At 38.0% G+C, this 11,872-nt stretch overlaps 1 protein-coding gene across 1 annotated transcript in view; it reads right to left on the reverse strand.

The window, feature by feature from the left end:
• The window catches only part of CAGE1 (cancer antigen 1), a 54,637-nt gene that overhangs the window by 27,004 nt on the left and 15,761 nt on the right, over positions 1-11,872 (reverse strand). Inside the window, exons 6-8 of the mRNA XM_023512280.1 lie at positions 7,558-8,604; positions 4,687-4,836; positions 2,678-2,788 (exon numbers count right to left, since the gene is read on the reverse strand). Coding sequence (XP_023368048.1) covers positions 2,678-2,788; positions 4,687-4,836; positions 7,558-8,604 — 1,308 coding nt within the window. The remainder of the gene's footprint in view (positions 1-2,677; positions 2,789-4,686; positions 4,837-7,557; positions 8,605-11,872) is intronic.

An 11,872-nucleotide genomic window follows, 5' to 3' on the forward strand; every position in this document is an offset into this window, starting at 1 on the left:
GTTGAGCTATAGGCGCCGAGCCCCAAAAATAATTCTTTAAAGAATCCAAATGTTAGAAAGAGTTATTATATTTTGCTAAGTTTAGTGTACTCCTGTAATTTAGTGCATACCCACATTTTTGGCCCAAACTTTCAGAAAAGAAACTTTAGTTTTAATTTTTTAATTCCAATTTTTATTTGTTTATATTTAGACACTTGTTTATGTACTATGAAATAATTTTATCATTTTTTTAACATATTATGGTACAAGAAATTTTATGTACTGGTAATTCTTTGTCACTATTAATATAAACATCAGAAGTATCATCTTCTGATATTTATGTCTACATTACTGGTGTCCTCTGAAGAGTCACATTCCTCATCCCAGTAAATTTCATGGTCCTCAGTTCCATCACAGCATTGCTGATACTGCTGATTCCACAACCATTTCCTTCTTGACACTATTCCACAATTGTGGGATCCAATCACAAACCCGGGGGATGGATGCTTTCTTGATTCTGCTGGTAGGTGTTAAATTATTACCAGTTGTTTACATCTACAGTGTCCATTCTTTCCTCATTAAGGCCTATAATGAAGGCCATAAGAGCTTGTTTACTGACACATTAAGAGGTAGAAGTTGGCTGGGCTAACTGTGCTACTGAAGCGAGCACCATGTCCACTAGTTTTAACCACCATGGTCTTTGTTCCTTTGATATCCATAATTCTGGAGGATGCACATCAAACGTGAGTGCAACTTCATCCATATGGGTGATCTGGGACAGCTCAAAGTTGTCTTTCAAAGATTAATATAAGAATGAAAACTTCAAAACTTGATTCTCATGGGCTACTAGAAGATTTGGGACAAGTTTTATTTGTGTCCTCCTGTTCAAACCTTCTCTCGTCATAAAGCTAAAGCACCATTTGGGTGGCACCTATGGCTCAGTGGGTATGGTACCGGCCCCATATACTGAGGATGGTGGGTTCGAACCCTGCCCTGGCCAGTTAAAACAGCAGTGGCAACTGCAACAAAAAATAGCTGGGCATTGTGGCAGGTGCCTGTTGTCCCAGCTACTTGGGAGGCTGAGGCAAAAGAATTGTGTAAGCCCAAGAGCTGGAGACTGCTGTGAGCTATGACACTACAGCACTCTACTGAGGGTGACAAAGTGAGACTCTGTCTCAAAAAGAAAAAAAAAAAGCACCATTTAGGTCTCTCTTAGAAATCACAAATGTTTTTTCTTTCTGCAATCCTTTTAACCTCTTCTTGTATCTTCTTGGTCGAAACAGAGATCCCAGTTTGATGCAGCTCCAGAACCCAGATCCTCACATCCAGCTGAATCTTTGGCCATTTTGGAGGTTTCCCTTCTTCTGTCTTGTTACCTGAAGAAGCTTTTCTTCCTGATGCTTCCACAATCTGTTGACACTCTCCATGGAAGGAGGTCCAAAGTGGCTCTGTTCCCATGCTCTTTAGCCTAAAGCTTGCAGTGTACTAAAAGCATTTTGAAATTTTCCAAAGGATTTCCCAGTAATTTTATAGCTAGATTGCTAGCTTCGTATGTTGCTCTTCTCTCTCTCTTTTTTTTTTTTTGAGACAGAGTGTCACTATGTCACCCTCAGTAGAGTGCCATGGTGTCACAACTCGCAGTAACCTCAAACTCTTGGGCTCAAGCAATTCTCTTGCCTCAGCTTCCCAAGTAGCTGGGACTACAGGCACCCACCACAACTCCCGACTATTTTTTGGACACAGTTGTCATTGCTGTTTTAGTTGGCTGGGACTGGGTTTGAACCTGCCACCCTTGGTATATGGGGCTGGTGCCCTACCCACTGAACCACAGGTACCTCCCAGAGATATGTTGCTCTTTATTGATCAAAAATGTGGCCAGGTGCAGTGGCTCATGCCTGTAATCCCAGAACTCTGGGAAGCCGAGGTGGATGGATCCCCCAAACTCAGGAGTTGGAAACCAACCTAAGCAAAGTGAGTTCCCACCCCTACTAAAACAGAAAAACTAGCCGGGAGTTGTGATGGGAGCCTGTAGTCCCAGCTACTCGGGGGGCTGAGGCAAGAGGATCACCTGAGCCCAAGAGTTTAAGGTTGCTTGAGCTGTGATGCCACAGCACTCTACCTAGGGTGACAGAGAAAGACACTGTCAAAAAGAAAGAGAGAAAGAGAGAAATAAAGAGAGAAAGATGGAGGGAGGGAGGAAGAAAGGAAGGAAGGAAGGAAGAAAGGAAGGAAATGCTTGGTAAGTTCAATAAAACTAATAACCATATTCCAGGGTTTATTCTGCATACAAATATTGTTATAGCTTTCTAGAGTTACACTTTAACATGTAATCATAATTAAAATAATTAAAAACATTTATATATGCCTCTCAAATGCAAACAGTATAACCTAATTGCATGTACCCTCATATTAATCTGAAATAAAAATATATCTTTAAGAAAACTGTTACATTCAAAAGTTAAATAAAAAACAGAAAAATGAAAGAAACTAAAAAGTAAATAAGAATAAAAACATTTATACAGATATGGACTCAGTATTATCATGAGTAATGTGCGTTATTTTGAGGCGTTATTTTTGCCCCGAAAGTTTGGACAATAAAGTGCATATTATATGTGACAAAATATAGTACTTCTCTGCTACCCTTTTTTCCCACTAAAAATGATACAATTTTTAGGTGAAGAATAAGTAAATATAGTACCTCTTTATCTAAAATTTTCTTTTTAAGATGAAAGCTCTTCAGTTTTTGTAGCATTATGTCATTGACTTTGTCACTCTCTTTAAAATGTTCAGCATCAGAATTGGTGATGTCCTAAGGACAATGGTTTGAGAAACTACATTAAAAGATTTTTAGTAAAGCTAAAAGGAAAAACCAAAAGCGTAAATGAAACAAATCTCCCTTCCAAAATAAGTAATTAAACCAAAGGAGGTAAAATTATATTGAACTCTATTGTTCAATTACTCATCAGAAGACATCTAATAAAGGATTAGTATCAAAGACTATTACATCACACCTGCCCAGAAGTTGTTTCGAGGACTGACTAGTATAGTTGTTGCGAAGTTAATACTCATCTATAATAACTAAGCACGCTTACCTATTCATGCATAATATCTGCCCTCCTCACCCCCACCCTGGTCAGTTTACAAATCCAAATTTTAAACAAATTGCTATACCTAACACCAGAACAATGTGACATCCACAACGATACTGAAACTCTAGATATTTCAAAGCTACCCTGAAGAAAAATACTTTTCCCAGTATAACCTAAGGGTTGAAAGTGCATGGGTTTGTATCTGAGTTGTGGGACTTAACCACATGCAAGGCCTTGGATAAGAAATTCAACTATTCTAATTCTTGGTTTGTTTCTCCATGTTAAAAAAAAAAAAAAGAAGCCTAATGTTAATAATATAAATGGTGTAAGGATTGAATGAGATAATCCATGAAAATCAGGATGGTAAACTTAAATGCCTCCAAGGATAGGTCAGGAAGTTAGTAAATACTTGCTGAGTGTCTATTATAAGTTCAGCCCTTTATTAGATATTAGGCATACCTAATATGCCTACTTACAAACTAAGTCTCTGATCTTGAAATCTTATGTTCTCGTGGCGGGGGAGTTACATACATAGAATAGGCAAACAGACAGTATTTGTTTGGGGTGGGAGGAGATGTACTAATACAATACCATCTACCACTGAGAGGTCTGATAGATAAGTAACAGGCAGTCTGTGAGACTGTGAAAGAACAGCAGCCACCAGTGAGACAGGAGAAATCCAAGCAAATACAGTGAGCAAGGAAATGTTGGATGGGACAAGGAGGGTGGAAAAGTTTGCAACAAAGAAGAATCTGTGCCACATTCAAAGTCAAGTATTAAAAACCAATACTTTAAGTGGACATAGTCTGTGGGCTACCACTTTGTGATCTCTGTATAAAATGCTTAGCCCAGTTTCTAGCCATCAATAAATAAATGCTAGTATTCAACAGATTTTAGTTAAAACAAAAACAGTAGTTGTGTTGGATCAAGAACATTGCAAACCCATGCCCCCTAATTTTGGCTTGGATAAGTGCACTTGAGATCACTTAAGGAAGAAAGAGAGCCAGTTTGCGATTCTATCAAGTGCATGTCCTTTAATATGTTCTCTTCATTAAACTTGCTTATAAGCTTTCGGGACAGCAGCATCATTTCCCCATCTTAAAGATAAGGAAAATAAGGCAAAGGTTAGGTTACCTGACAGAGTCACACAGTCAGAATGATGAAACCAGGATTTGAGCTGACACTAACTTTGCTTTTCTTTCTGCTGCTGTACACAGCTCCGTGCTGCCCTTCCTCCACCCCCACCCAAGCTCTACCTAGATTGGGCTAACAGCTCATTGATGTGAACAATCACTAATCACAAGTGCAAAGACTATTGCTCTGAGAGAACATTCCTGAGATATGAGAAGCCCTAAATGAAGGGGTTCACTCGATGCCTTTATTGTTTATCTTACTACATTTTCTTACTTTAGACTTGTGGGAATTAGGTGCTCAAGAAAGATAAACAGAAAGAAGTAGGAGGAAAGAAGGGGTCATCGATTGACTTTGGAGTCTGTATTTTGCCTTTCATTTTTTTCTTCCAAAATTTAATTGTCACCTTTTATTGACTCTCTTTTGTGAGTCTAATCCCAACATTTTTTATCCCCTATTAAGAAATCTGATTTTTTTTTTTTATTACCTGGCATGTGAGAAATCCTACCATCAACGCCAGGAGACTGTGCATTTTGGAGGCCAGCTGGGAAGTTCTTTTCACATCTGGGGAAGTCAGGTCCTCTTTTTCACAAGGTGGGCAATTCAGGAACAGGTTAGAATTTATCACCTTTGTATCCTACATGTGCACAATTCAGATTTGTCACAATAAAGATAAAGAACCCAGAATACCTTTTAAGTAAAATGCTGAATAAAATGCCGCTCTTTAAAACCTTGGGCAATAGTTCTCAAATTTTTTGTTCTCAGGACTCTGGTATACACTTAAAAATTGTTAAAGGCATCCCAAATCTTCTGTTTGTGCAGTTATGATATTAGTATTATTATGTTAGAAATTAAAATGGAGAATACTTAAAAATATTTGTTTACTGATTCATTTAAATAACAATAAATCCATTATGTATACACATAAATAACAATAAATAAAACAATTGTCACACTTTACAAAACAAAAAAATTTAATTTAAAAAATGGCACTCTTAGGCAGAGCCTGTAGCTCAGTGAGTAGGGAGCCGGCCCCATATACCGAGGGTGGCGGGTTCAAACCTAGCCAGGCCGAACTGCAACAAAAAAATAGCTGCGCATTGTGCCAAGTGCCTGTAGTCCCAGCTACTCTGGAGGCTGAGGTAAGAGTATTGCCTAAGTCCAGGTGCTGGGAGCTGTGACGCAAGGGCACTCTACCAAAGGCGACAAAGTGAGACTCTGTCTCTAAAAAAAAAAAAAAAGTGGGACTCTTAAAAATAAGATAAAAAGTGGCACTCTTTTACACTTTTTGCAAATATTTTTAATGCTAGTTTAATTGAAGATAGTTGGATTCTCATATTTGCTTCCCACATTCTATCAGCCACGAGAGCAATTACATCCTCATGTCACATAGTTCTGGAAAACTCCACTGCCCACTTGTGAAAGAGTAAACGTAAAAAAGAAAATAAAAAGAATGAGAGTGTAAAAGGCAATAATGTCTTAATAGTACCATGAAAATACTTCTGACTTCATAGATGCTCGACTATACTTTTAGAAAACAGGTCAAGAGTTAGTAAAACAAAAATCTATCAATATAAGCAGGGTAAATATGAATTTGGTAGTATTAAGAGCAATTGATTAAATAAAACATTTACTTCTTTAAAAAGAAAGTTCCAGAAGAAAATTGTATACCATTCTAAACTTCTGTACAATTATACTATTTCCTTCATTTAGAGCTTAACAATTTAAAATTTATCACAATTTGCTTAAGAGCTAAACTTAAGATCATCTTTCCTTAGGTAAGTGGTCCTCAGTGTGTGGTCCCTGGACCAGCAGCAGCAATAATACCTGGGATCTTGCTAGAAATGCACATTCTCAGACCCTACCCCAGATCTACTCAATCAGAAACTCTGGGTTAGGGCCCAGCAATCTGTGTTTTAATAAGCCCTTCAGGGGATTCTGATGCATATTCATTCATGTTTGGGAATCACTAGATTAGATAATCCTTATTTCTAAGATTTTAGAGATATCTCAGAATTTTTTACATTTAGAACAACAGTATTTTCCTAAGAAACTGTAAAAAGAATAGAATTGTTTACTTGCAAACAATATGTATTGTTTGCTGGGCAGGGAGGCTCAGTAATCCTAGCACTCTGGATGACCAAGGTGGGTGGATTGCTTGAGCTCATGAGTTTGAGACCAGCCTGAGCAAAAGCAAGACCCTGTCTCTACTGAAAATAGAAAAACTGAGGCAAGACAATCTCTTGAACTCAAGAGTTGGAGGTTGCTGTGAGCTATGATGCCACAGCACTCTACTCAAGGTGACAGCTTGAGACTGTCTCAAACAAACAAAAACAGAAAAAAACAAATAATATTTATACTGATTACAAATTCATAATAGAAAGTTCACTAAGGACATTTCAAGGTAACTTCAGTTCAAATTATTATAGCAAATATAACAAATAAATAAACATATATATATACACACACACACTTTTTTTTTTTTTGAGACAGGGTCTCACTATGTCACCCTCAATAGAGTGCCGTGTCATCAGAGCAACCTCAAACTCTTGGGCTTAAGCGATTCTCTTACCTCAGCCTCCCAAGTGGCTGGGACTTCTTCCTCTGATTTAAAAAAAAAGCTTTTTGAAATGCAGGTAATAGAAGATTGCATCTTCTCCAGACATTCTGATGCTATTTTAAAATGCTTTATAAACTTTTTATATAATATATAATATAGATTTGTTTTGCTTTATAAATCAAATAAGCAATTACACTTTTTTTTGAGACAGAGTCCCACTATGTCACCCTCAGTAGAGTGCCATTTTGTCACAGCTCACAGCAACCTTAAACTCTTGGGCTTAAGTGATTCTCTTGCCTCAGCCTCCCAAGTAGCTGGGACTATAGGTCCCATAAAACCATAACACCTGGCTATTTTGTTTTGTTGCAGTTGTTGTTTAGCAGGCCCACGCCAGACTCGAACCTGCCAGCCTTGGTGTACGTGGCCAGCACCCTACTCATTGAGCTACTTATTGCACCGAGCTAATTACATTATTTTGAGAGCCACACTTAGATCTTTTCTCAAAGGTGACTTCTATGAGATGTTTCAGATGATGGGTGTGGGGCACTCACAAAATTCCCAGGTTGTCACTTCTACCAAAATATTTTTTATAAGAAGCCAGAATGGCTATTTTTTGAGCACTCATGAACCAGAAGAAACTTCTCCAAACCTGTGGTATATTTCTATATCTGTATCTTTTTTTGTTAATAAACCTTCTGCAAGCAAATATATGTTAAATTCCATGTTTAAAATATGGATCACTAGACTACTAGAAGCTCTTGAAATTCTGCATTAGAGTTTTGGACTCTCCATCAGTACCTTGGCAATGTGTGACTCTGTCACTTCCTCTAACTGCTCCTTTAACTGAGCTCTCTCAAAGTTAGGGACGTAACTTTGCTCATCTTTTCTTGCCACCTGCTGCTTAAGTTTTGCATTTTCACTTTTTACTTCATCAATCTGCTCCTGAAGTTTTATGTTCCTAGCCTTCTCATTTTCATATGCCAATTGCAAATTCTTACATTGAGTGAAAATTTTCTCAAGTCTAGATTTCAGTTTCTGTCTTTCTTCCAGGTTTTTCTTTTCACGTTTCTGGAATTCCTCCTGTAAAGACAAGAACTCTTGTTCCCGGGTCTCTTTTTCCCTTTTCAACAAATCCAAAGCAGAAGCGGTGGCCTTTTCCAAATCTCTTTTGAGATGTTGCAGCCTCTCTATCTCTTCTTCTTTCTTGCTTAAGGTTTTGTCCATCTCTAAGCACTCACTCACAGATTTGTTTTTTTCCTGCATTTCAGTCATGTACCTTTCCTGCAAATGTGTGTAATTGGCCTTGATCTTCTTAAATTCAAGCTGTAAGGCTTGCTTCTCATTTCTAGATTCTCGAAGATGTTTCTGGGTGTTAGCTAAAATCTCCTGCGAATTCTGCAATGTCTTTTTAATATCATTCTTCTCTAGGATTACCTTGTATTTGTCTTCAATTAATTCTTCAACATTCTCCTTTAGCTTATTGATGATGTCAATGAATACTTGCTGTTTTGTAATCTTCACCTGTAGTTCTTTAACCTTCTTCTCTAAACACAGCTTACTACATTGGAGGTCTTGGATTTGAGCTTGCTGCTTTCTGTTAGTATGTTTTAATTTCTGTAAGACTTCATTTAAAGCCATGTCCTCTTCCAGAGGCTGTGAACTTTCAAAGCTGTGCTCCACATTTGGTGTTTTGCAAGTCTGCTGAGATTTTCTGCTATTCCAGGAGATGCCTGCTGGAGACCAGGGTAAGGCAATCCCTGGCCTCTCCACATCCTCTGCTGCAACTTCCTTTTGGTGACTGAGCAACATCTCAGGAATCTGTATTTCTTTCGAAGAAACAGCAATCTGTAAATTACAGTAGATAAAGTCAGTATAGATGGCTATGAAAGATCATGAGCTTTGAAGTCAGATATAGCTCACCTTGAATTTTAGATCCTTTCTTGTTTCCTTTGCTATTAAATAACAATAATACCTATTTTCAATAAAAATACCTACTTAACAATAATTAATACATCAGTATCAATTGCTAAATATATGTGCAGCACCTTAGGGCACAGTAGGGCACAAGCAGTAGGTATGTGACAGAGATATGTATTCTATTTACTTTGACAAAAGAAAAGTTACACTTCTACACTTTCAGCGTTTTTTTGTTTGTTTTGTTTTTGAGACAGTGTCTTACTTTGTCACCCTCAAAAGAGTGCTGTGGCAACACAGCTCACAGCAACCTCAACTCTTGGGGACAAATGATCCACTTGCCTTAGTCTCCCAAATAGCTGGAACTACAGGTGTCTACCACAATGCCCAGCTGTTTTTAGAGACGGGGTCTCCCTCTTGCTCAGGCTGGTCTCAAATACTTAAGCTCAAGCAATCCGCCCTCCTCGGCCTCTCAGAGTGCTAGGATTACAGGCCTGAGCCACCAGTCCTGGCTACCATTTTCTATGATGCAAACTTTTCTGAATACAAATAAGATGCTTTGACTTTAAATGAATTAAAACAAATAAATGTATCAATTACCTTACAGACTACAAGGTCTCTTTTTAAAAATTTTGTATTTCAGGTTAACGTGAGGATACAAACAACGAGATCACAATATTTAAATTTGTTAGGTAGAGTCCCTCGTGTACTTGTGTCCTCCACCCAAAGGTGTGCCGTACACTCCTACTTTGTGACCTTTAAGTTTGGAGCACCCCAAACCTTCCTCCCCTCTTCCCTCTGTTATGTTCTCCCTCCTCCCCCAACTTGAAATGAAATGAGTTTTTCTCCTATGTGAGCATGAATTAGATCATCTACTGGCTTCATATTAGTATTGAGTACATCGTATATTTGCTTTTCCATACTTGTGATACTTTACTAAGAATGTGTTTCATTTCCATCCAGGTTAATACAAAAATATAAAGTTCTCATCTTTTTTAGTGGCTGAATAGTATCCCATGGTATACATATGCTACAGTTTGTTGATCCGTTCCTGAGTTGATGGGCATTTAGGTTGTTTCCACATCTTGCAAATTATAAATTGAGCTGCAATAATCTAGTGCTAATGTCTTTATTATAAAATGTCTTTTTTTTTCTTCTGAGTAGAAGATGCCTAGTAGTGGGATTGCGAGGTCAAATGGGAGGTCTAATTGGAGTTCTCTGAGGATTCTCCGTACTTCTTTCCGTAGAGGCTGGTTAGTTTGCAGTCTCACCAACAATGTAAAATTGCTCCACTTTCTCCACATTCACACCAACATCTGCAACTGTGGGACTTTATAATGTGGGTAATCTTACTGAAGTTAAGTGTTATCTCAAGGTGGCTTTGATTTGCATTTCTCTGATGATTAGGGGTGATAAACATTTTTTCATGTTTATTGGCCATTTGTTTATCTTCCTCAGCGAAGGTTCTGTGCTCTGCTCATGTCTCTTGCCCAGTGACAAACGGGATTGTTGGCTCTTTTTTTGTTGATTAATTTGAACTCTCTATAGGTCCTAGTTATCAAACTTTACTCAGAAGTGCAACATGCAAATATCTTTTCTCATTCTGAAGGTTGTCTATTTGCTTTGATTGTTGTGTACTTAGCTGTTCAGAAGTTTTTCAGTTTAATTAAGTCCCATTTGTTTTTATTGTTGTGATTGCCACAGAAGTCTTCTTCATAAAATCTTTCCCAACATCCTCAAGAGGTTTTCCCACACTTTCTTGTAGGGTTTTTTTTTAAGTAGTCTAAGTGTGGGTCCTGTTTCAGTCTTTTTCATGTGGTTATCCGGTTCTCTCAGCACCATTTATTGAATATGGAATCTTTTCCCAACTGTATGCTTTTGTTTGGTTTATCAAAGATCAGATGGCTATAAGAGACTAGTTTCATCTCTTGGCTTTCTGTTCTGTTCCAAATGTCTATGTCTCTATTTTTGTTCCAATATCATGCTGTTTTGATCATTATGACCTAAAGTGTGGTAGAGTGATGCCTCTGGTTTTGTTTTTATTACATAAAATTGCCTTGACCATATGGGTTTTTTTCTTGTTCCATATAAAATAAAGTACTATTTTTTCCAGTTCTTCAAAGTATGATGTTGGTATTTTAATGGGGATTGCATGGAACCTGTAGATTGCTTTGGGAAGTATAGACATTTTAACAATGTTGATGCTTCCCAGACAGGAGCATGGTATGTTCTTCCATTTGTTAATGTCGTCTTCTATTTCTTTTCTTAGAGTTTCATAATTCTCTTTGTAGAGGTCCTTCACCTCTTTTGAGAGTTATGTTCCTAGGTATTTCTTTTTTTTTTTTTTAAGCTACTGGTGAAGGGAATTGTGTTTCCTTTCTTTTTTTTGAGACAGAGCCTCATTCTGTCACCCTCAGTGAGTGCCATGGTGTCACAGCTCACAGCAACCTTCAACTATTGGGCTTGAGCAATCCTCTTGCCTCAGCCTACCAAGTAGCTGGGACCATAGGCACTCGCCACACCTGGCTATTTTTTCATTGCAGTTGTCATTGTTGTTTAGCTGGCCTGGGCTAGGTTTGAAACCACCAGCCTCTTTGTATATATGTCCAGTGTCCTACCCAGTAAGCTATGGGCGCCACCTGGGAATTATGTCTTTGATTAGCTTCTCATCTTGGCTGCTATTGGCATATACAAAGGCTATTGATTTGTCAACACTGATTTTATACCTTGAGATGTTACCATATTTCTTGATCACTTTTAGGAGTCTTATGGTTGAGACTCTGGGGTACTTCAAGTGTTAAGGTAAAGTCATTGGCAAAGAGCAAGAGTCTGACCTTCTCTGCCCCCATTTGTATGCCCTTTCTATCCTTCTCTTGCCTAATTGAATTGGCTAGAACTTCTAGCACTATATTGAATGGCAGTAGCAGTAGAGAACATCCTTGTCTGGTTTCAGTTCTAAGTGGAAAAGCTTTCAGTTTTACTCCATTCTGTATATTGGTTGTGAGTTTGTCATAGATAGCTTCAATCAGTTTAAGAAATGTCATGGAAGAAGCCCAAGTACCCATCGATCCACGAATGGATCAACAAACTGTGGTATATGCACACCATGGAATACTATGCAGCCATTAAGAAGGATGGAGACTTTACATCCTTCATGTTCACATGGATGGAGCTGGAGAATGTTCTTCTGAGCAAAGTA

This window comes from Otolemur garnettii, unplaced genomic scaffold, assembly GCF_000181295.1.
Source record: "Otolemur garnettii isolate 467f Iridium unplaced genomic scaffold, OtoGar3 scaffold00026, whole genome shotgun sequence".
In the NCBI taxonomy this organism is placed as follows: Eukaryota; Metazoa; Chordata; class Mammalia; order Primates; family Galagidae; genus Otolemur; species Otolemur garnettii.